This window comes from Lepisosteus platostomus, chromosome 5 (assembly GCF_059453375.1).
Source record: "Lepisosteus platostomus isolate fLepPlt1 chromosome 5, fLepPlt1.hap1, whole genome shotgun sequence".
In the NCBI taxonomy this organism is placed as follows: Eukaryota; Metazoa; Chordata; class Actinopteri; order Semionotiformes; family Lepisosteidae; genus Lepisosteus; species Lepisosteus platostomus.
In genome coordinates this window covers 8,689,668-8,712,659 of record NC_142615.1, presented here as the reverse complement: position 1 = coordinate 8,712,659, position 22,992 = coordinate 8,689,668, and the positions used below count along the sequence as shown (strand labels likewise).

Below are 22,992 nucleotides of genomic sequence, written 5' to 3'. Positions count from 1 at the left end.
TATATGAGTGTGCTAATGGTTAGAACTGTGTTTACATGAGGTACAAACGGTAACATTTTCATTGCGAGAAGAAAGTCAGTCCGTGCGCATTTCTCAGCATGCACGTTGTCAGGAAAACTAAACCCACAGTGCCAGCAAACCTTTCGATAGCCTGTAGGTACTGCCATTGCAAATGTAACAGGTTGTTCATACACACAAATGACATCGTTGCTATCTCGTAATTAGGAGATAATTTGGTATTTATTAATTAAGATTTTTTTCCTGGGTGGCAAAAATGCGCTTCCGCAATAAATCATAGACTCTGCTTTCAAAATAGCTGCACCAGGCACTTGGACACAGATAAACACAGGGATTTAAAATTCAGGAATATGAATGGTCAACTGCTTACAGTTGGGTTTTTACGTTTTCTTATTTAGCGATTTGTGTATCAATCTTTTAACAATTCATTAAAATGCTAACAACATGTAAAATAAAAACAACAGCACCGTTAAATGAAGGGGAGACAGGTAGTTTTTTTTTTACAATCAGATTCCAATCTCTAATGCTGTGTGTGAGAGCTTAGGTAACTTTCCTTTTCTCACATTTTCTGACGACTATTCCAAAGGGGCACCCTGTCAACTCCTAATACTTTGTATGTTTGATTATTGTCGTTTTATTTAGAAAAAGTTCAATATTGATCATAACTTTAGAAAATTATGATCACGAATAAAAAAAGGGGCTAAAGATGTGAGTTGCTCTTAAATCAGAGCCGGGTGACACGGGCTTCTGTTCTGATATGGTTGTACGAGAAGCAGGAGGAATCGCTTCTCTCCTATGGAGCATGAGCTGAATCAGGAGGGAGACATTTTGTATGCTCGTGCATATGTTAACGCATGACCTACATCGTAAAACTAAATTAAAAACTAACATTAAGTTGTCAAAGACATTCATTTATATACAAACAAGAGACAGACATAGCAATGGTTCTACATTAACTTGTCCTGCACTGACCAGACTAATTGAAATGTATGAAAGCCCGTTTCTGCCAGGGAGTTAAAAAAACGCGCTATGGTATCGCAGAATTCCGACTAAGTAACTCAAAATTGCGACTTGGTAACTCAGAACTCCGACTTTATATCTAAAATGTTCTTTAGCTCAGCTAGCAAGGCCTGGATTCAAGCCAATACAGTGAGGCACGAAGTAGGGTGGGAGCGGCGAGGGCACAAGCCCTAGAACCCGAGTCCGTTACAATAACAAAAGGACAGACAATGAAATATGGGCTATTTCGAAGTCGCAAATGTGAGATATAAAGTCAAAATTCTGAGTTTTTAGGTCGCAATTCTGAGATTCTAAGTCACAATTCTGAGATACCATAGTGCGTTTTTTTTACTCCCTGGCGGAAACGGGCTTCCATTGGTTCTCAGTGCTGCGAAGCAAAAGCAATCTCTGAGAAATCAGACAAATTATTATCAGAACATGTCAAAAGCTGATCAGTATTTCTTTACTGGGAAGCAAAGAACTGCTTGTATTACACATTTTAATATGACATGCAATTACACATGAAAATTAGTAAAAATATTATTGTAAAATTACGTGTTGATAGAACAGCCCCCTCGATAAAAGAAAGTGTGGACGGACGTGTCGCATGTTCCGTAATCTGTCTGACAGCGAGTTTAACACTGTCCTTGGAAATTAGAAACGAATTGAACAATAAATTAATCTGAGCAAATTTTACAAGTGTGGGTGATTTCATTCTGTCGAAATTACGTGGAACTCCTTCGCTGGGGTCAGATACACACGGGAAAGTGTTCAGGCGGCTTCACGGAGACCCGCCTCAGACTGGAAGCAGGTTCTAATTAGACGCTGAGAACAATTCGGGTCTCTGTGTGTAATTGATTGTGTTGATTGAGCGGTAGTGCGACCATGTGTGTGGTAGCATAGTCCTGCTAGTATAAAAACCTAGTCACCGCGTTCACACTTTATGCTCTCTTGCTTCAACACAGTTTGGTGGTTTATGTGTCTTACTTCTGTAGCAGTTTAGCGGGACGTCAATTTGGCAATGCGCTCGTTTCTCTTTGTGCTGTGCCTGTGCGCAGGGGCCGGACTCCCCGCACTGATTTCCGCCGGGCCGGCTGGCTGGGACTCTCGGGAATTAGCGCTCCAGGCCGACCTCCCGGCTCCTGAAGACTCAGCCCAGTCGGAGGATTTGAACCTGGCAGATGCGCCCTCCGAAGACCTGTCTGCAAGCGAGAACGACTCGCAGTCCTTGGCTCCCGACTTTCGCCGCCTTCCCGTGTCCAGAGACGCGTACTCGCCCTACTTCGACAAGGAGAAGATGAAGCCCGAAGCCGGCAGCCGCCCCTTACCCGCCTACATCAAGAGCGTCCTGTTTCCTCCCCAGCGAGGGCGGCAGCCGGCTCGCCCGGCCATCGGGGGCACCTGAGGAGTGGCTGTGTGGTGCGACTCCAGCAGGCTGTACGTGAGGGTCAGTCGGCTCCTGTTCGGCTTCAGCTGTCGGCCATCGGAGGTGACCTTGGGCAACTGCAGCGTCAGCCGAACCACACGCCGTTACTTCTACTTCATCTACGGGCTTCACGAGTGCGGCACCGAGCGATCGGTAAGCGGCTCTTCATCTACAGGCAGTGTATCGATGTGAGCTGTAGGGCCAGTATCGGGGTTGCCTTTCCTGGGAATATCCCTTCCTCTGTGACTTTGCAGGTTGTCCAGGGCCGCCTGGTGTACTCCAACACTCTCCGCTATGCCCCGCCCTCCTCCAGTGCACCTGTGCATCGCTTCATTCCCTTCTCTGTGCCTGTCAAGTGCTCCTACAACAGGTAGGCAGGGCTCTGCTGCTGCTGAGAAGCCGCTGGGAAAGTGTCCAGAAGCCCCTCATCCCCTCTGTCCTGCAGGTTCCCCTACTCTTTCAAGGTTGGCTATGTCCCCACGTGGGCCTGGAGAAGGACCTTCAAGGACCTGAAGAACAAGCACAGCTTTGTCCTGCTCACCACCAACTGTAAGCTCCTTGAGCGAGTGGCTCCACCTGCCTGCAGGGGGTGCTGTGTGCAGGTGTAATGCTGCCTCTCTCTCCAGCCCACTGGGTCCGGCTCTCTCCCAAGGATGAGTACTTCCTGGGTCAGCCCATGTACTTCCAGGCCACTGCCTACTTTGCCACAGCGGAGCAGAGGCTGTACATCCACTCGTGTTACGTAACTGAGAAACCAGACCAGCACTCCCAGCCCCGTTTCCCCGTGATCGACAACTTGGGGTACGGCCCCTTCTGGGAGGGGAGGTGGGCAGGAGCCCTGAGAGCCTGCAGGGGTTCATCCTTGTCCTTGTCCCCAGGTGCATGGTGGACAGCAAGGCAGATGGCTGCCTGTCCAGGTTTGTCCCCTCCAAGCAGAAGGATGTGCTCCGCTTCACAATTGATGCCTTCCTCTTCCAGAAGAAGCTGTCCAGGAAGGTACTGCTCTCAAAGGCTGCTCAGCCTTCTTGCTCTACTGATCCATGGTCTGCTTTTCCATCCATGATCTAGATGTGAACCAGACTGTGGCAGCTGTAGTTCCTAGAGCTGCCAGCTTGCCTTCACTGATGGCAGAAGGTCCTTCTCTGTCCCTCTATTGGCCTTGATCCCTTAATGCTGTGACCTTCCCTCTTGCAGCATGAAGTGACTGAGCTGTACATGCACTGTGTCATGGCTGTGGCTCCTGCTAAAGCAACACCAGGGACCAAGTCCTGCACCTACAACAGGGAGGCTAAGAGGTACTTCTGCAAGGAGCCTGCTGAGGGTGCTCTGGGACATGCCAGGTTTAGGCCTCACCTGTAAACCTTTCCTCCAGGTGGGAGGAGCTGTATGGTGACCATGAGGTCTGTGCCTGCTGTGATTCCAGGTGTGCTGGCAGTCGGAATGAAGGTGGGTCTGGTTCTCTATCCCTTGTGGATGCATCTCTGCCCAGGAGACAACCATGCTTGGACAACTGAGGAATGATCCCATGCTGGACAAAGGGACTGTTTAGATGAGTAGCATCACTGTGGGACTCTGGGTATAGCGGATCCCTCACTCCTGGGTGTTGCTTGTCCACAGGTACCAGGAGCCTGGTGACCAGCAGTCGGGTGGCTGTGGCACCAGTAGAAGCTCCTCTGGATGTGGGAGCTGACTGGACTGAGGATGAGGAGGGAGACCCTCAGAGCTCCAGTGAGGATGCTGAGAGCACCAGTGAGGATGTGGAGGGAGCAGAGGACTTTGGAGATGTTGGCCAGTGGACAGGTAGGGTCTGGCAGGAGGAGCTCCTGTAGGGGTGGGTGTCCTGCAGTTCAGCTGGATTGTTCTCCTTCTTCCTCCCCAGGTGCCTGAATGAAGGCTCCAGCCTGGCCCTTGTGACTCTCCTGCCTCCACTTGCCTTGTAATGGCAACATCTCAAACCTGTGAAAGACCCTTCTGCCTGCCCTCGTTTCTTTATGGTTTATAGGTTTGAATGGGGTGGAGGAATTCAAGGGAAGTGAGACCCATTAATCAATGGAAGTATTTGTGGGGGTTCCCCTTTTAAGAATGCTTCCCGTATTGCTGCCAATGAGGACTGAAAATGTCTGGAGTAATAAAGTGTTGTAGTTGGGTAAGATGGCCGCACTATTCCTTGGGCAGGGTAGTGTGACTTTTTTTTTTTACTTGGGGAGAGACAGAGGTGTTCAATATACTGGAAATCCTCCTGTTTCCGAGAGGGGTAGTGCTTATGGAGTGTGAGTTGCTACTGTAGTGCCCAGTAAGAGTGAGATCTGGTTTCCTATTCTAGGCTGCACAAACTGACTAAAAGAAACACAAGGAAGGGATTGTCAACAGGGGCTTGGTATAAAGTAGGCCTTCCCTTCCTTAGCAAAGGAACAATACTGGTGCACAAACATCAGTGAATAATGGTGTAGTTAGAATCTCGGAGGTCTTATCTTATGGGTGTTGGTTTCACAGTAGTGGTATTGGACAGTCATGAGAAGTATTAGGATTGAGACTGGAGATCCCAGTACTTGACTAGGAAGACGGGTGTTTACAACCACCTCTACCAGCAGCACAGACTGTGTAGATTGAGACTGAATGCTTACTACACAAAGCCTCTCCCCTGTTTCAGTGTCCCAGTCATGAATAACAAGTGAATCCTAGTCTTCCTTTGTGACTACCTATAACTTGCACAAATCCTGCTGGCCCACTAACAGTTAATCTTTAGCCCTACTGCACTGACCTATTAAAGCTTCAAGGATTTAGGATAAACTATTTTATATAATGGTTCCAAAGGTGGCTTCTCAAAGCACTTGTCTTAATTACAATAAGAATACACAGGATAAAACAATTCCAATAGACAGAGGAGACCATGGATGGTGGTACTAAGGAAAGTAGAAGCAGGGGGGTAAAGAATGGAACCGGTTCAGTAAAGGCTCTTCTACAGACCAAGGTGTTGAGTCTGAAGTTGAAGGAGTTTAGGGAAGGTGACTCTGCTATCCTTGGGCAGAGCGTGGGGGCATAACAGGAGAAGGCCCTGTCACCCATACAGTGTAGACGGGCTTGGGGGACAGTTAGGAGACCAGAATTAGAAGAGCGAAGGTTATGAAGTGGGGAGTAGGGTGATAATAGATTAAACTGCAACTGAAATGTGAAGGCACGTTCTACAGTTTATGCAAGCAAGGGTAATGTTAGGCTTTTATGGGACGGGGGTAATGGCAGCACTTTTGAGGACCGTTGGTACAACAGCAGTGCTCAAGGATTCATTTTTAATATTGAGGACAATGGGTTATATACCCATCGTTCTTACCAAAGGCTCAGAGACCTTTTGCTATATAAAAAGACTTCTTTCCACCACTAATTTATTCAGGTTTGGTTCATTTGGGTTTTATCAGTTAAACATTTAATATTGTATGTCAGTTTGTTGATGCCTGTATATCATAGTGATCTGCACACACACCTTTGACTGAATATGGGCTGCCAAACCTCTCCACCAAACTTATGTATCACGGTAGGTACACAAGAAGTTTATTTGTACTAACAGAGTTGTTGGTGCCAGTAGTCAGATTGGGTCAATTGCAAGGTAAGAACAGCATCACATTAACTGGAGATGATCCAAAGATTAGCATGCAGCTCTGTACACCAGATTAATACCGATTTGCAACTCGCTCGTCTGCTGACTTTAGTCCCCTGCTCAGTAATCACAATGTTCCCAATTGCAATGAGCCCAAGGAAACAGCTGCTGCTCTCTAGAGGACACTACAGGACAGGACTAAGTACAATTCCTGCAATAGACTAAGCAGTTTAGTGCCAAACTGATGGAACACTGAATGCTATGGGACAGTTCCGAATGTAGTAACAGCTTAATACTGAAATAATATCGTAAACACCTCGTGATCTTAAGAATCTGTCGCTGTTAAAAAGTATTATACTAATAAGCTAAAATTGTACTGCAGCCACAACACAGTGGACTTGCAGCTCCTGTCCTGATCATACAGAAAGATGTCATCACTATAACACCTGTTAACAAACATAGCACCTGCAGTCTGTGAAAGAGAGCTCTGAGGTAAATATTCCTTGCAGGGAAGTGAACTGAAAAACAGGCAAATACATCACTCACATGAAGAGCAACGACTGTCGCTAAAGAAAGTGAGCGAGGGTACACCTATAGTAGTTCATCCACAGAAATTCAAACGTAAATTTGTGACGCACCAGAGTACCACAAAGCTAGAAGCGTGCCTTCAACTGGAGTATTGTAGCACGACTATGTATAAGTAATATTAACTTATTCCAGGCGTTCATCTGGTTTAAGAATACGAATTGATGCCTTCAAATAGACCATTAACAGTCCTGTGATGTAGAATTAAGAAAATGGGGAATTATCTGATCCCGTTCTCAGTCCAGTAGTTTATGGACAGGCGCTCTCAGCGGACTGTGTGCAGGAGTGATGGGTGATGTGGAATTCTATGGGCTCAGTGGGACTCTGGGAGTCAACTCAGGGCTCTGCTGTAGATTCCTGTAGAACCGGTGTGAAATGATAATGTATCGTTGGCTGGTATTGTTAATGTAAAGTTTACTGGTACGTTTCGGCCAAAACATATTTTATTTCTTCTTTTTTTCAGCATGGAATAAACCTATTACTTGTTCCTTTGCAGCCTACGCATGCTGACGCAGCTATCCACCTGAACTACAAATTGTATGTTGGCCGTTCTGTTACACTATATTGATGAATCGTACAAGATCATAGGATCTATAAGCCTGAAGACTTGTCTTGTACAGTGACCTGATAAAAATCAAATTAATTACACTAATTTTTATGGAATCCCATTTCCGGTAGTGAGGCTTCCATAGTACACGGATGGAATAGTGGACGGTGGGCTTTTAATTTTTTTTTTTATTTAAACACCAGAAATACAAAAACGAAGACAATATGAAACAAGATACATAAATAGACACTTCACATCCAGGAGAATTCACAATTATAAAAGCTGAAACTTTTTAAATATTTCCATTGTATGTCATTTTTTACTTTAAAAAAAAAACTCTCCTTAGCTCAGCAGGCAAGGCCTGGGTTCGAGCCAATGCAGTGAGGCACGAACTAGGGTGGGAGCGGTGAGGGCACAAGCCCTGGAACCCGAATCCGTTACAATAACAAAAGGACAGACAATGAAATATGGGTTATTTCGAAGTCCCAAATGTGAGATATAAAGTCGGAAAGTTCTGAGTTTTTAAGTCGCAATTCTCAGTTACTTAGTCGGAATTCTGAGATACCATAGCGCGTTTTTATTTTTACTCCCTGGCGGAAACGGGCTTCCATAGAAATGGTCAGATTCAGAGCCATTGCAGTTCGTGCTAATTAGAACACCGCCAGTACTGAACCCTCAGCACCGTACTGACTACTGAGCACAAGTTCAGCTGCTCGCCAGCTTTGTTACGCACAGTTTTGCATTGCTATTGAGCTCAGAACAGGAGCTGATCTTCAGACAATACCGTGTTAAAAAAGCAACATGAGCCAGGCAGGAGTCAAACCTACAATCTTCTGTTTCGAAGTCAGATGCGTTATACATTACGTCACTGGCCCTAATCTTACGGTGCTCAACTGCACCATAGTGACCCTAGCGCCACTACTAGTAATACATCGCCCCTGGCCAAAATTGCTTAGTAAAAAAAAACGTTTTCTATACTGTCTGTTTAAAAATATTATATCTTTAAAAAAGACAAAGGGTTTGTGTGTCGCGCTAAAGTTTCGATTCATTTTGAATGCAAAGAAAAAACATTTTCTTCCAAGAAATCATAAATTTGTCTCATCCTCCATACTATAATTCTCTCTTGTAGTAGTAAAGCATTTTGAGTCAAACCGAACAATATATTAAAGGAACAAGTAATAGGTTTATTCCATGCTGAAAAGAGAAGAGAGAAAACACAACGTTTCAGCTGTGAAACCTTCTTCAGGTTTGTTTTCTCTCTTCTCTTTTCAGCATGGAATAAACCTACAGTAGTACTTGTTCCTTTGCAGATACGCATGCTGACGTAGCTACCCACCTGAATATATTAAACGTTTCATCCATACGATTAACATAATGTTCTCCTGAATAACTACAGTAGATGACAAAGCCTTAGAGCCACAGAGAAAAACAAATTGCATTTAAAGTAATTTTAAAGGCTCCAGATAATATTGCACTATAAACGCAAATCTCTGTCTTCTTTGTGGCGCTTACTCTTTGTTGCTTTAGCAAATTTCATGCAGTTTATTTCTGACACAAGACATAACAAGCTTGTGTATTTATGACAAAAAAGCAGGGCAGCAATTTATATCGGCCTTGAAATTGATATTGTTAAAAAGTGAGTTAAATGCAGATATAGTAAATATATGTTCTCATATAATGGTGTGTTTTTTTGTCTAAAAATCCTTCATGAATGGTTTAACAGACACCTTGCATAATTAAAAAAAATATATATTTACGAATATTAACCTTTTATACAGTAAAGTTTTGTTGTGAACATGAGCCCTGTTTATCGATGTCACCAACACAGTTCTGGATTTTATTCTGCCTTCCTACGCACATATGAATTTTCTTTCACACAACAGCTCGCATGTATGGTAGCGTATTAGCGCCAGGGAGAAAAAGAATATTGTTGGCTTTTAAATGAGAAACCATTTGCGTTTATACAAAATCACAATGCGTTGTCCCAGACATTGGGACATCCTCTGTTTAAACATCTGTCGTTTTCTCTTATATTGGCTCCTGTGCTTCGGTCCATTTGAGAGAGAAGACACTGAAAAAGTCTTGTGAAAGTGGATTTTGCACCTACGCCAGTGCTGTAGTGGTATCATACAGACACCCATACAAATCCATCAAACGTTGGAAGCTCTGGAAGGCAACGTAAAATATTGCTCTGTCCGTTGGTGGATTAGGTATGCATGCTACATTTCAACGTAAAATGCAATGTAAAAAGATCAAATTTGATTCAAAATCGATTAATGTAAAAACCGATAAAGCTCATGTTTTTTATCTAGTTTTATCTATATCTATATCTAGTTTTTCAAAGGTCTTAAAAAAATGTTTATCGCGATTGTGAAAGTTCGAGAAGGTGTACCAGCGCTTGCCTTTATATCGCCAGCTTCAGTCTCGCCTGTAGCTGCGAGAAGGTTATAAGCGCACAAATGATCTGTCTTTCGTCCAAATAATTGCTGGAGCAGCAAGACGTAGAGCACCATCCAGCAGCTGTAGACGATGTTCGAGGAAGAGCTAATTCTGTTTTCAGCACAGGGAGCAAGAATGAGCTCAGTCCGGCTCCCAGCAGAATCCATTCTGGTTTGGTTGCTGTCAGACTGTGCATCTGAGGCTTTTTGGATCGCAACGTGAAAAAAAAGAACAAAAAACAATTGCTCACATCGTGTTACTTCTACCAGAGGATAGGAAGATATCACTTAAAAAAATCAGCAATTAATATTTGGATCCGTGGCCTCATACTAATTATTTAACTATCAGATTGTGTTTCTGCAACATTTCGTGCACAGTATGCCGTATTCAACAATAAAACAACAGTCACAACGAGGCCTTTACACCCAGTCTGGGGTATTTTCCCCTTTTATATTTTTGCCACTTTATTTCGAACCTGTTATACTCCCAGAAGTGCGCAGTAGCTTCTACCTAATAAAAATATACAATTCACCGCTGGTATAAACAGATGTGTGCCATGTCTGCTTTTGTAAGCATTTGTTTCGAAAATTAGTTCACAATATGTTAAAAACACAAAAAGCACAAACTTAATAATACAACGATACAAAATCAAAACCAAATCATAAAGCCAATTAAGTACCTATCCTTTGAAAACAGAGAACACCTTTATATCTACAATAAAAAAGTGACATTTGTATCTACTTTTGAATTACTGTACAAAGCAGACAGAGTATTCCCTGAATTCAAAGATCAGATCTTGGCCAAAACAAGACAATCAGACGTGAGCTGAATTCAGAACAAGAGCCTCTGCTTCGTCGTTTATTGAGCTTGTGATCAAAGTCTGAGTGGAAAAATATCGGCTATTTTAACTGTTTGAATGAAATACACAAAGGGCACCTTCCTTCGAACCAGTGTCAAACCAGCAACCTAAGGATTCCCTCTTGTTTCCACTACACTCTTCCGCTCTACCAACTGAGCTACCAACAGATGTCAGGAGATGCTCTCTGGCACATACTGTCCAATGTAGTGAAATGTTCCGGATGATTTAAATCCCAGATCGACATCGTTTCCAACTCGTTTCCTTAGTCTTGTTTACCTTGAATTTAAGCCACATACCAGGATTCTACTGTATAAACTTCCGGAGATATTACAAAATGTTTGATGGAGCATCAATCTTCCCAGGCGGAAATTGACTCCTTTTCTTTCTCGAGGGATCATATTAAACATTTCATTTGGATCGAGAAGAGGATCACCATGAGACACAAAACAAACAGTTTCATTCTGTCTTTATTAGAATCTGTATTACAGCTAATGAATGTAAAGCCTTTAGTATGCGAGAGTGAGAGTTCAGTTATGCCAGGGAGTGTGAGAAAAGAGAACTGAAATTTAGTAAATTAATATTTAAATAGAGCGTAAATCTTCAAAGTGTCACTGCAAAATTATTACAGGGGTCTACCAGCTGCCGGACGTACTTGTTTTGGGACTATTTCCAATAAGTACCGCATCAGTAGTTGTGTGTCCTTACTGGTATCTTTCAAACATTCGGTTATATACAAACGGGACAGAGACACAGTGATAATCTGATTTTAACATGTCCTGCATTTTAACTTACTGAACAGATAAATTGAAATGTTCTGATTCAGAGCCCCTGCAGTTCGTGCTAATTAGAACCACAACAATACTCCTGAGTCCTGAGCACCACACTGAGCAAAGGTTCAGCTGAACTCTGACTTTGTTCAGGACGACTTGTTGTTGCAGTTGAGCTCAGAGCTGGAGATGATCTCCATATTCTACCACACTAACTAGTCCTAAACGTAGTACACAGTACACACTTTTTAAAAACAATTTAAAATATTACACAAAGGCTGTAAAGCACACTCTAAATCGATCCGAATATTTGATTTCCGCGATCCGTTTAGGCAACATTAGGCAACGTGGCGCTTCTCCAGCAAAGCATTTCTCAGTTTTGTGAACTACTGGTGCTTTTAACACACCAACTTACACAACTCGTCAGGATGGCCGAGTGGTCTAAGGCGCCAGACTCAAGGACTCCTGTCTTTCCATTGCTTGGGTGTTCTGGTCTCTGAATAGAGGCGTGGGTTCAAATCCCACTCCTGACAGCTTTTCCCTCTCTTGCATTTTTCCTGTCTTCTTGTGCTCGCTGACAACGACAGAAAGAAGAAAACGGAGAAACAGGCTTGCGGGCACATGATGGGCAGGGAAATGCTTCGTGAACACTTCAATGTGATTAGCAGAAAGTCAAATAGGCTTCGATTTCTCCCTTAAGAACTGTTTGGGGTGCCTGTAATCGAGTAAAGATTTACGGTCAAGGTATGCATTCAAAGGTGAAAGACCGAAATATAAATCCAGAAGAAGATGTATTAAAACATATTGTTTTCCTTGCGGTTTCCCCTGTATTTCATTAAATGTGGCATTGTGAAATCAGCCTGTAGCCCTACGGAATGCAGCCACTCTCCCGGTGACAGCGGCAGGAGCCGAGAGGATTAAATCAGAGCTCGAACAGAGAGTTAAAAAAATATGGGCAACTAGAACATAGATCATAGAACATTTTTATTAAACTTTCCTATCTGCTCGGCCTTACTGAAGTATTTTAGCTGCATTTTAGCTTCTATTTATATACTTTACAGTAGATAGTGTTTAGTAAGAGAAGAGAGATACAAGCGCTAAACCCCCACAATAACCAAACCTTAACTAAAGCAGGAAGATCAGTTTCTGCTCGAGACAGCCGTTTTCTGAACTGTAAATCTCTGGCTGGAGACGCTGTGTGTCCGGACTCAGAGGTTGTATAAGAAAAGACTCGGAGAGCTGCAGGCGCAGCTCATTGCTCTGCGCTCCCCGTGCGGAATGCGCGTGTCCTCCCTCCTTCATTACCTTCATACACTTCTCTCAAACCATATCAAACTCCTGGAATATTTCGGTGAACAGATACTGGATCTTTCTTTCCGAGATCATAGGCAGAAACAATAAACACGGTGAAAACAGGAAGGTATTCTGATCGTATAGAGAAATGCGCAAAAATAAATTTCCTAAAATCCAATAAAATCTAGTTACATTCTGATGCTATTTTGATGTATCTGAATAGTTTTGGCACAGTTGTTACAGCAAAGAGACAAATAAACTTTTTTAAATTTCATTCGAGCTGTAGTTTTGAAAATGTTTTTTCAATTCTCTAAATAATACAAACACAAACACCCGTTGTAAGCGTCTGACCATTGATATTCTTGAATTATAAGACCGTACACACGCTGGCAGGCAGTTCAGCGAATATGATGCCCCTGCAGGGGCCGAATATTAGACAGACGTATACATACAGTCATCGTGTGGAGTTTATTCCTCCTCTACCGCAGTCTTTGCCTCTTGTCACATTTGCGCTTAATTGACGATTTTTTGTATAGAACACCGAATATCTTGAGGAAGCCTGTCAAGCGAAGACTGATGGATTATTGAGGTGCAAACACTGGTTCAAAATCAACACCCTCTGCTATTGCCGTTGTTTCTTTGATAATTTCTTCAAATTCCTCATCTGACCTTCAATATCGAGGGATATTGAGCATAAGACCATACAAATTGTAACTTTCTTTTGATTGCCAGTTTTATTAAAATGCCATCCCCTTTTACAGTTATTTTAGATGTTTGGCAAGGCGTAATATCCCCCCTCTCACCCTCAGCTAAAATATTTTAAAAGTACAACAACATTACATTATATTGAACAGCGTTTATGTTAACATTTATATTCAAATTAAGGTAAATATACGAAAATATTAAAATAGAACTCCGGCGATCTGTTGTTTTTGCTTGACAAGTTCTCGAACAGTTTTGCATTGTTTTTTAAATTACTTTAGCTGAAGATGCAACGGGAGCATAAGTGAATTCTCCCTCACTCACTGGAACATATAATTCTATGGGTGAATACTAACTGCTTGCAAGTTGCCAATGTCGGTAATTATTGGAAATTCCCGGTAATGTTGACTCTGGTACTCAATTGTTTGAGTAAATATCAAAATAGTTCAGGTTTTGCGGAACAATTAAATTCTTGCGGTGATGATGTTTACTATAGGAAGAAGTGCGTCCCTGGGTGGGATCAAAAAACCCACCTGGGGATTAATAGCCGAAAACGCTAACCGATTGCACCACAGAAATGCTTACACCTTGCTTTTTTTCATTTACATACTTTTGGTGAACAAAAAAATTCGCTCGCATTTCATCTTTCGCAAGCTGTATGATTTAAAAAAAAAAACAAGTTGTTCTGCAAAGGAAATGAATAAACGCATTAAACCAAATCAAGACCTCTTTGAGTGTCCCAAATTACATGTTCTGTAAAACAAGACAGGAAAAAAAGGTACCGTTGGAATTCGGACCCAGGATTTCCTCTTTATGAAACAGGTCTTTTAACCAGCTTTACCACAGCACTGGCAGAATACTATTCTTATACAGGTGGGTACCCACCCTCAAACCTTTGTTCTCTCGCTATTTTACCTTTGCCTACTGCCCTCTCTCTCTCACACCTGAAGAAGGCTCCACGGGCGAAACGTTGTGTTCTCGTTCTTCTTTTTTTCAGCATGGAATAAACCTATTACCTATTCTTATACAGCCTCTTGGACACACCCCTCTGAGACATCTGAGGTCGATGTGCGCTGAGCCTGGTCGCCGAGCAAAATCATGCCCAAGGGGGGTGGCTATTGTGACGAGGTGGCCGAGTGGTTAAGGCGATGGACTGCTACTCTATTGTGCTTTGCACGCGTGGGTTCCAATCCAATTCTCGTCGGTTTATGTTTTCGACTTGTGATCCGTTTCTAAGTCGGACTTGCTTTCTTTAGCTACTGTAGTAGAGCAGTAATATTTCTAGCGTTGCCTGAACATGGCTTACAGCAGTAGCTGACAGATATAGTCTCTTAATATTTAGGTTAAATTTATGCTTTGTACTGCTTTCACCTGATATTAATAGTAGTCCTGATGAACGATTTAGGGACATGGCGCATCTTGAAAATGTTCTTGTTAATTTCAGTTTGGAAAAGATGCACTCACCAGAAGCAGAAACTGGTCGTATCTGCAAAATGCGCAATGCAATAGCAATGTCTTGCTATGAGTCCTTACCTGTTACAGGAGGCGTTGTAGGACTTTTTTTGTTCAGAAAAAGCTATCAATTCATCTTACATTTCTACTCCATCAATATTAGCAATGCTATCTTTACTAAGCTCTAAATATAGCTCTAAATAAATGCAAATTTTAAAATACATTTTAAAATAAATGCTATTCCATATGTTGTAACTTTGTGGTATTTAGAAATTTTATCTGAGGATGCAAGGGAAAGTATTATACAACTGTGAAAGAGGCTTGTATTTTAATACAATTTTCGATCAAAAGAAAACCAAAGTCCCTATGATATTACCGTCAATATCTCTTGATATCAACGTTCAGTTGAAAGATTTGAAGAAACTCTCAAACAAGCAACTGCAGTAGCAGAGAGTTTTGATTTAAACCGATGCTTGCAGCTCAATACTCCATTCATCCTTGAAAGAAGCAAAGACAGGGGTATTTTGAGTGTCTCCATGATCCTCTTCTCAATCCAAAAGAAAGGTTTTATATGATCCTGATCCCACTAGAAAAAGGGTCAATTTCAGCCTGCACTGATGTCCCTTCAAACGTTTTATAAGAACTCTGGACGTTTATACAGTGGAAGCCTGGTCCATTTCTTCTTCTGAACGAGACTATGGGAGTGAGTATTTTGACGTCGAACTGGGATTTAAATAGAGGAACACTACACTACATTGGGCTACACGTGTGACAAAGCGTTTGCTTTCCGACCTCTCGATAGCTCAATTGCTGGATCTTAAGACTATAGACAAAAACAGTGGGCATTTCTTATGTCCCTGGTTTGAATCCAGCTCGAAGGATGGTGTTTTCTTGTTCCTTAATCAAAAAGTGAAAATTGCGAATTTGTCTTTCACCCGAAAGCTCAGTATATAAAGAAGTAAAGGATCCTGTTCTGGATCCTAATCCTAATCCTCACGTCAGATTGTTTTGCTTAGACCTTTAAAATGTACACTGTGGACTGTTTGCTCTTCCTAACACAATTAAAAAGCCGCCGACAAACTTATCGATCGGGAGTTTAGTTCAGTGATAGCGCGCACTTAAGACGCTCCGTTTTCTATCGCCGGCATCTCTGTATTCTTTTTAAACGAGATATTTTTTATTCTTCGTGTGTGAATTTCAGGGAGACTCATAAACCCTTTGTCTGTTTTAAAGATACATTATTTTAAACCAGACATAATGAAAGACGTAGTAACTAGACACACATACAAGACACATGAATAGTAGCGGCTCTGAATGCAATACAAACGCCAATGGCGCAATGGATAACGTGTTTGATTACGGATCAGAAGACTTTAGGTTTGTACTCCTTCCTGGTTCGTGAAGAAGCTTTTAAACCTCACTACTCAACACTGACATCGTAGGGTGTGCGGTCCTACACAACCTTACTATCGACTGGATGAGTCTTCTGTTCAATCTCCGATTCTTTCCGCACATTCCTGCTATTTCACCACCGTTATTGTAGGATAACAGCCACAGACACGAGAAGATATACTATTCCGAACAAATGTCTTAAACAATCTCGTTGAAAAAGGTGACAATACGTTTTTGTTTCTTTAACTTAACCTTACTTTTGCCTGTAAAGTTACATTATTTTCTGTAGCCGCAAATCCCCAATATTTCTGCTGTCTCCCGAGAAACACAAGCGTGGAGTCCAATCATATTAAATAACACAACACATCTATTAATTTAACACCCAGATGTGACAGAACACATGTAAGACTTACACACAGCTTTTAATATGCTCTAGTGAATCTGCAGGTGTCCTGGGGAGGGAAGAGAACTGATATTAAGGAAATACATATTTAAAGGGGATGTAAGTCTTAAATGTGTTTTGTCACATCTGGGTGTTAACTGAATATTTTTTTAGCATTATTTATTGTGTTTTGACTCTATACTTGCGTTTCTCAGGAGACAGCAGAAATATTGATGTTTACATTTCTATTCACATTCCCGGTGATATTGACTGAGGTAATGCAGAAGCATGTTCTCTATAACAATAAACGGTGCGAGAAGACAGGAAGAAAGGCACCGCTAGGATTTGAACCCAGGATCTCCTGTTTACTAGACAGGCGCGTTAACCAACTAAGCCACGGCGCCAACAGAATCCTCCTCTTTTACTGCGACTTGGACACACCGCTCAGACACCTGCGTTCAGTAAGCGCTGAGTCGGCTGGCTGAGCACGTTGCCTCATTTACATTCAATAGGAGCCCCGACACCAAGAGAAACGTATAGAAATGGGTTTTATCCGGCACTTTTCATGTCCAATGCGCTTGACATCTCCCACGGGCGACAAAGTTCATTTACACCACCTTTCTTTCTTTCTTCTTTCAGCAGGAGTACAATAATGGCAACAACATGTTTGGAGTTCGGCATTTCATTTAGTCTGAGGAAACATCGTATCGGAATGAACTGCCTAAGATAAAAGAGTAATTGCGGCTTCAGATCGTTTTTACAGAGCATTGCGTTGTTCTGCTCATGCTGACAACACGCTTTAGATATGTCATTTACTGCAAGCGTTGCTTTTCCAGGTTTTTCTGAAATTCCTCGCATTTGACCCAGCACTAAAACATTTCATTCCCGTCGCTGAATACATCGTGGAAACGGTATTTGCAACGGAATGCTGTTACACATGAAACATTTTCGTTATTCGGTTCTGAAGTTTGAAAATGAAATTAAAACGGGGGTCACTTCATAGGCTTGAAAGAAGTCCAAGCAGCATAAAAACCCGCAAATTCTTACAAAGGCTGTACCTTTCTTATGCTGCTTTTATAAATCAGCCTTAAACATTTGAATGCATACCTTACTGCTGCTAACCACATTCACGTGTTTACGAAGCTTTTTTCTGTCCGTTATGTTTTTGCTAACCAGTTTCTCAGTTTTCCTCGTACTGTGATTGTCAGCGAGCACAACAAGACTGAAACAGTGTAAAGGCAGGTAAAAAAGTCAGGGTAAAACGCCTGATTGTCGGGAGTGGGATTTGAACCCGTGCCTCTATTTGGAGAGCGAAACACAAAGCTTATAAGACACGAATCTGTAAATTTGCTGTTTTAAACCGCTCAACTATCCTGAAGAAATGGGTGCGGATTGTATCAGTCACATCCGATTTTCCGTAAATTTAGGACGATTGATACAACTGGACGAACAATTTGTGGCGTTTAGCATGACATGGAAAACGGTACCGGAGCGTTCGGGTCCGGACTACAAGACTCAGAAACAGTTTTTACCCCCGCACTATCAAACTATTAAACTCCCAGCCTCTCTCACTCTCTCCTCACCTCTCACCTATGATCTGAACCTCACAGTGCCTTCTTTCTTACCAAAAACCCAAACACACATTGAAAATCTACCTCTACCTTACATGTCAAAAAGCTCACTCCCCATCATTTCTATCCCTTTATTTCATTCTTTTGATGCATGTTTTTGCACATAACCTGTTACCTTTTTGTTGTTTTGCACACTGCCCGTTGTTGTTTTTTGCACATCGGCTGTTGTCTCTGTCTTTCTTTTGTTATACAATTGTATTGTTGTTGAGTTTTTTTCTTGTACTACTTATGTCCGAGAGCTAGCTAAATAGCATTTCGTTATACCATATACCTGTGTATGAGTATAATGACAATAAACTTGGACTTGAACTTGAACTTGACATAGTCTTGCAGGCAGTATATTATTTTATCGTTTACTCGTTTAAAAAAAATGGTCTTCTTGTTCCTAAGTCAGATTTTTAGTGCTTCCAACCTGGACTGACAGCTCACCCGATCTGTTTGTGATCAGACCATGAAGTCGGGGGCTGTACCAAGCGCACGTTCCTTCCCAATGCTGAGGCGATCATTCAGAAGATGGTTGTGAAGAGAGACAAGCTTTGTCGACTAAAAAACAAGGCAGGATATGCAAGAATACTAATCACTGGCGACAGTTATGCTCTCTTACTATTGAGACTCCTACATTGCGAGTTTTTTTGAAGACTTTGAAACTAAAGGAAAGTGGAGACAAATGAAACAGGCACGGGTGGGGTGAACCCACAATTACAAAACCGACGCCTTACCACTTGGCCACCGCACCTTCGAGGAAATATGGGAATAATGTTGTTCAAATTATTTTTTTCTGAATCTGGTTTACATCGCCTGGAGGCAGCAACAACAATAAAAGGGATACTTAACAAGGAGATACGCTGTAGCAGTGCGACTCCAACAGATGCTCCTGAAGAGGCTGGAGGTTTAAGCCAGCTCCTTAGAGCACTCGGCCAAGTTACTCTCAACAGCGGCTCTTCAGCTCTTGTTGTTTGACCTAGTGTTTTTATAACGCGTGGAATTGACCGCAGCTTCGTTTTCTGAGATGCTTTCTCTCACGTGGTGAAATCTCGACCTCTTTGGCATCTCTGGCTATAGTTCTTCTGTAGAGCAGGCTTTCACACCTCTGCTTTTAGTGCCCTTGAAGTCATTTTATTTTTACAGGAAGACGCATTCCCTAACGATCTCTCCTGTTTTAGAAATGCTTCATAAGGCGTGTTTGATTCAACGGACAAACAGTATACTAATTGTACAATGCAGATTTATGCGGCATTCGTACTGGATTTGAGTGGGATTCTGAAATACTTCTTGCAAAGGTATTCAGACTTTCTTGAACCTATAATAAAAAAACAGACCTGAAACTCCCTAACTTCCAATCTCTGATGTTGCTGTCCTTAAACTCGGACGTGATGTTCTGCAGACGTGTGCATAATGTCCTGTTTTCTTACAGTGTAGACATTTTGCTGTTCACGCTCCGCATTCATCTGCTTTGTGCATTGTTAGTCCGCACCTGTAACATGTAATGTCAGCCGTCCCCTGTTCTTCTATATCTCTAGCATGACTGCGTCCGGCTGCTCGGCTTTTGTTTGTAAAGTTTGAGCGAGCGCCCCGTTCAGTGTCACTTTGTCACTGTGGTCAGAAAGCATTCTTGATTCTGCTTGAGCTGCTTCATGAATTCTAGCGACTTTAAGAGCTCTTTCTAAAGTCAGCCCTTCCTCCTGCAGCAATTTATAGTCTCTTATGTGCACATTTTTCCACAAGTTGATATCTTAACATGTCAGTTTCCAATACTCCAAAGTCACAAGATTTAGCCAGTTCTCTTAGTGCAGTCACAAAAGCAACAACAGATGCGTCCTGAGACTAAGTTCTCTGCCTAAATTTATGCCGTTCCAAAACCACTTTTCTCCGCGGTGTAAAGTAAGCGTCTAAGGCAGCTACAGTCTGTTCATATGTACCTTTTTCTCCAGGGAGGTTGGCGAAAATCCGCTGCACGGGAGCCCCGATACAGTGCAGTAGTGTAGCCCGTCTTACGGCATCCTGAGCTTCTGTAGATCCACTGGCTATTTAAAAAAATCTGTAGGACTCCATCCATATCTTGTATTCCGAATACAAATCCGGAGCTCCGAGGTTCAGTAGAAATGGTGGAAAAAGCTGAGCATAAGCAAAGCTTCTCGGCGCGGCTACCATATCTTCCATGGCGCAAGCTAAACGAAAAGTCTGAAAATTCAGAAGTTCGTTTCTACCAGCAAGAGAACTAAAATCAGCAGTGTTCTGCTTGCTTTGAGTCCGTTAACCACTCATCTCTCGTCGCCATAAATGTTGTGTATCTAAATTTAGAGACGTTTTTATATTATTTTAACTATTTTATTAACTACACAGATCACGCCTTTACACCATATATTCCTGCCTTCTACTCTCTCGTTCTGTTGTCTCGCGATGTCTACTCACTATACTACATTTAGCATGACTTCTTGTTGCAGTTGAGCTCAAAGCTGGAGATGATCTCCATATTCTACCGCACTAACTAGTACGAAACGTAGTACACTTTTTAAGTGAAGTCAGGTTGTTAAAAAATTAAACCAACGCCCTGTCACAGAAACGTACCCCACTCTCCGGCGCAACAAGCGGGGGTACTCAGCACTATACTAAAGAGGAGCGCTTGTCTGCAGCTGAGCGTCAGCTCTGTTTACTGTCAGCACTCATTTCCAAAGACTTTTTCACCTGCTCTCAGCTTTTAAAGACAGTCATAAACGCTCAAGAAGTAATTCATGTCAGTTGGAAGTCTGTTTCTGTTGTCTCAGCTCTTGATAAAGAAAAGCCGTGCTTGGAAGACTCCCTCTCTGAAGAATTTACCGTCACCCTGCGAGGGAGAAGAGCCATCAATCACCGAGGCAACCACTGAGACAGTTAACATTAAACACGTGAAATGCGAGATGTTGTGATTTTTTTCCCGCTTAAGGCTTCTATCGTTTCTACTCTAACGAGAAAGACCTCTTTATTAGAAGTGAGATTTTAACAAACGTCTCCAGGGTTAACTGCGACCTGAACGCAACGCCTTAGACCAACAGCCATCTTGCCTGTGGTACTTAGAGCAGCGCTCAATAAAAAATGATCAGAAACCGAAAGCGCTTCTTATGCGGATCAGTATATTCCGATTCCACTGGTTCTGCAGAAGAAATAAGAAAAGACGAACTCAAAGCACTGTGTTGCCATTACGGGTACTCTGCGGCTGCTTTAAGATCTACTCACACCGTGTTGCCATTAAGGCTACCTAGTTAAAAAAAAACTTATCGTCACCTTTTTGAACGTGATTATTAGACACCCGCTAAATCTCCACCGAGTTTTCTTGAGAGATCGTTCAGCGAGCAAGTAATAAAAACTACTTCGCTTCCAACCTCTGCTGTCACTGTAAACTCGAACGTGATGTTCTGCAGATGTGCAGTGTACCTTTCCTCTTGTCGTATTCAAGAGTTCTCACTGTGTGAGCTGTACTCTACTGTGATTTAATTTAGATGATTACGTGGAGTAGAGTGACAAGATCTACTTGAACATTTTCGTTTTTTGAAATGAAACACTAAATACACTACTGTAAATACAAGTAATGGACATTTAAAATAACCACAGTACAGCTAGAAGAGTGAAAGATAAAAGACTATTTAGAATGACATTCACAATAGAATTAAAAACGGCACAGCCGCCCGAACAGGGACTTGAACCCTGGGCCCTCAGATTAAAAGTCTGATGCTCTACCGACTGAGCTATCCGGGCTCTGAAAGAAGGAAGACACTGTCGGGATCCTCGCAAGTCACGTGTCTCTTGTTCCGAAGAGCAGTCATACCTGACCCGTCTGGAATGACCACTGACAGACTATCCAGAAGCGACGGCACCAATCCCAGTAAAATGAGTGAGAAATACAGCATGACATGGGTAGTTAAGGGGCTCCCACAATCCATCTTTCCTCACATTACTGATTTTTTTCAATAGCATTTGGACCATTTTTCACATTCAGATTTTTTTCTCATTTGATAAAATCTTTTAATCAACAACATTAAAAAGAAAACAAATGGAACATTTTTTGGAACAATAATTAAAACAATCTTTCAATGCCTTTGTTGTATACGTGTGCACACCCTTTATAAAGGGAGTTGCAACAGTGCCGAAATTTAAAGAGCATTTCTGTAGAGAAAACAGCCTTGATGTTAAGCTTAGGGAGCCTGTCTTTTAGAAATTCTATTTCTTAACACCTTGCACAGCCTCCCGACAGACTAACAAATATTTTTTGGAGAAATTGTCTCACACACCGGAAGACACTCACGTTTATTTACGTTAGAGTATGTGAATAACAGTTTAACCGAAAAAGTTTGTAATTGTGATATTGTTAAAATTCAATAAATCGTCTCTCAACAGTTAGAATTTATTAAGAAATTATTTTATTTAATAAACTATAAGACAATTAAGAGAGTTTATAGGTCATATCCGTCGCTTATGTTCTTTTAACTCTAGAGTTCAGGATCCAAACCCAGCTGCGGACGATTGTGTTTCTTGAATCTCTTGTAATCATCAAAAGTCGATGTGTAGTCCTTCAGTACTTTCTCGAGTTGTGCCATGGATATTTTATACGTTCAATACTTGTCATGCTCTTTTGCATTTTCCTTAACAAACGGAAAAAGTTAAAAGTGTGTTTATGGCTGTGCTTCACATCTACACGAGAGCACTTGTAACAGTACAGGACACGCAGTGAGGAGTTCGTGAAGCTTTCAGTTTAGTGCGGAGTTCAGAAGGAGGATTCGCTCGCTGAATGATCTCTCAGGAAATCCCGGGTGAGATTCAACAGGTGTTTTCTGCAACAGCCATGACAAGTGTGAAGCAATCTCTAGATTTCCTGAATTTGAACTAAATTATTAGTTCAAATAATTTAGGATTTAACAGAACTAAAAGAGGTAC

The 22,992-nt window shown here is 42.1% G+C and overlaps 2 protein-coding genes and 2 non-coding genes across 4 annotated transcripts; 3 read left to right on the top strand and 1 right to left on the bottom strand.

Moving 5' to 3' along the window:
• The first annotated feature begins 1,960 nt into the window (after positions 1 to 1,960).
• LOC148663083 (uncharacterized) lies at positions 1,961 to 2,809 on the top strand. Its single transcript, XM_088633024.1, has 2 exons — positions 1,961 to 2,596; positions 2,698 to 2,809. The coding sequence occupies exon 1, from the start codon at positions 2,039 to 2,041 to the stop codon at positions 2,420 to 2,422; it is 384 nt and encodes a 127-aa protein (XP_088489150.1). The 5' UTR covers positions 1,961 to 2,038; the 3' UTR covers positions 2,423 to 2,596; positions 2,698 to 2,809.
• A 111-nt stretch (positions 2,810 to 2,920) lies between these two features.
• Positions 2,921 to 3,957, top strand: LOC148663082 (zona pellucida sperm-binding protein 3-like). Its single transcript, XM_088630868.1, has 5 exons — positions 2,921 to 2,992; positions 3,070 to 3,244; positions 3,322 to 3,439; positions 3,638 to 3,738; positions 3,816 to 3,957. Exons 2-5 carry the CDS (start codon positions 3,120 to 3,122, stop codon positions 3,955 to 3,957), a joined length of 486 nt encoding a protein of 161 aa, XP_088486994.1. The 5' UTR covers positions 2,921 to 2,992; positions 3,070 to 3,119.
• A 7,697-nt stretch (positions 3,958 to 11,654) lies between these two features.
• Positions 11,655 to 11,765, top strand: trnal-caa (transfer RNA leucine (anticodon CAA)). Its single transcript has 2 exons — positions 11,655 to 11,692; positions 11,720 to 11,765. It is a non-coding gene; the product is annotated as a tRNA-Leu (tRNA).
• A 9,978-nt stretch (positions 11,766 to 21,743) lies between these two features.
• trnak-uuu (transfer RNA lysine (anticodon UUU)) lies at positions 21,744 to 21,816 on the bottom strand. Its single transcript has one exon. It is a non-coding gene; the product is annotated as a tRNA-Lys (tRNA).
• Between the last annotated feature and the right edge of the window lie 1,176 nt (positions 21,817 to 22,992).

Coding starts and splice junctions, on each gene's coding strand:
- LOC148663083 (XM_088633024.1), top strand. CDS start 2,039: ATGCGCTCGTTTCTCTTTGTGCTGTGCCTGTGCGCAGGGGCCGGACTC.
- LOC148663082 (XM_088630868.1), top strand. CDS start 3,120: ATGTACTTCCAGGCCACTGCCTACTTTGCCACAGCGGAGCAGAGGCTG. Junction 3,245..3,321: donor CCCGTGATCGACAACTTGGG/GTACGGCCCCTT, acceptor CCTTGTCCCCAG/GTGCATGGTGGACAGCAAGG. Junction 3,739..3,815: donor TACAACAGGGAGGCTAAGAG/GTACTTCTGCAA, acceptor CCTTTCCTCCAG/GTGGGAGGAGCTGTATGGTG.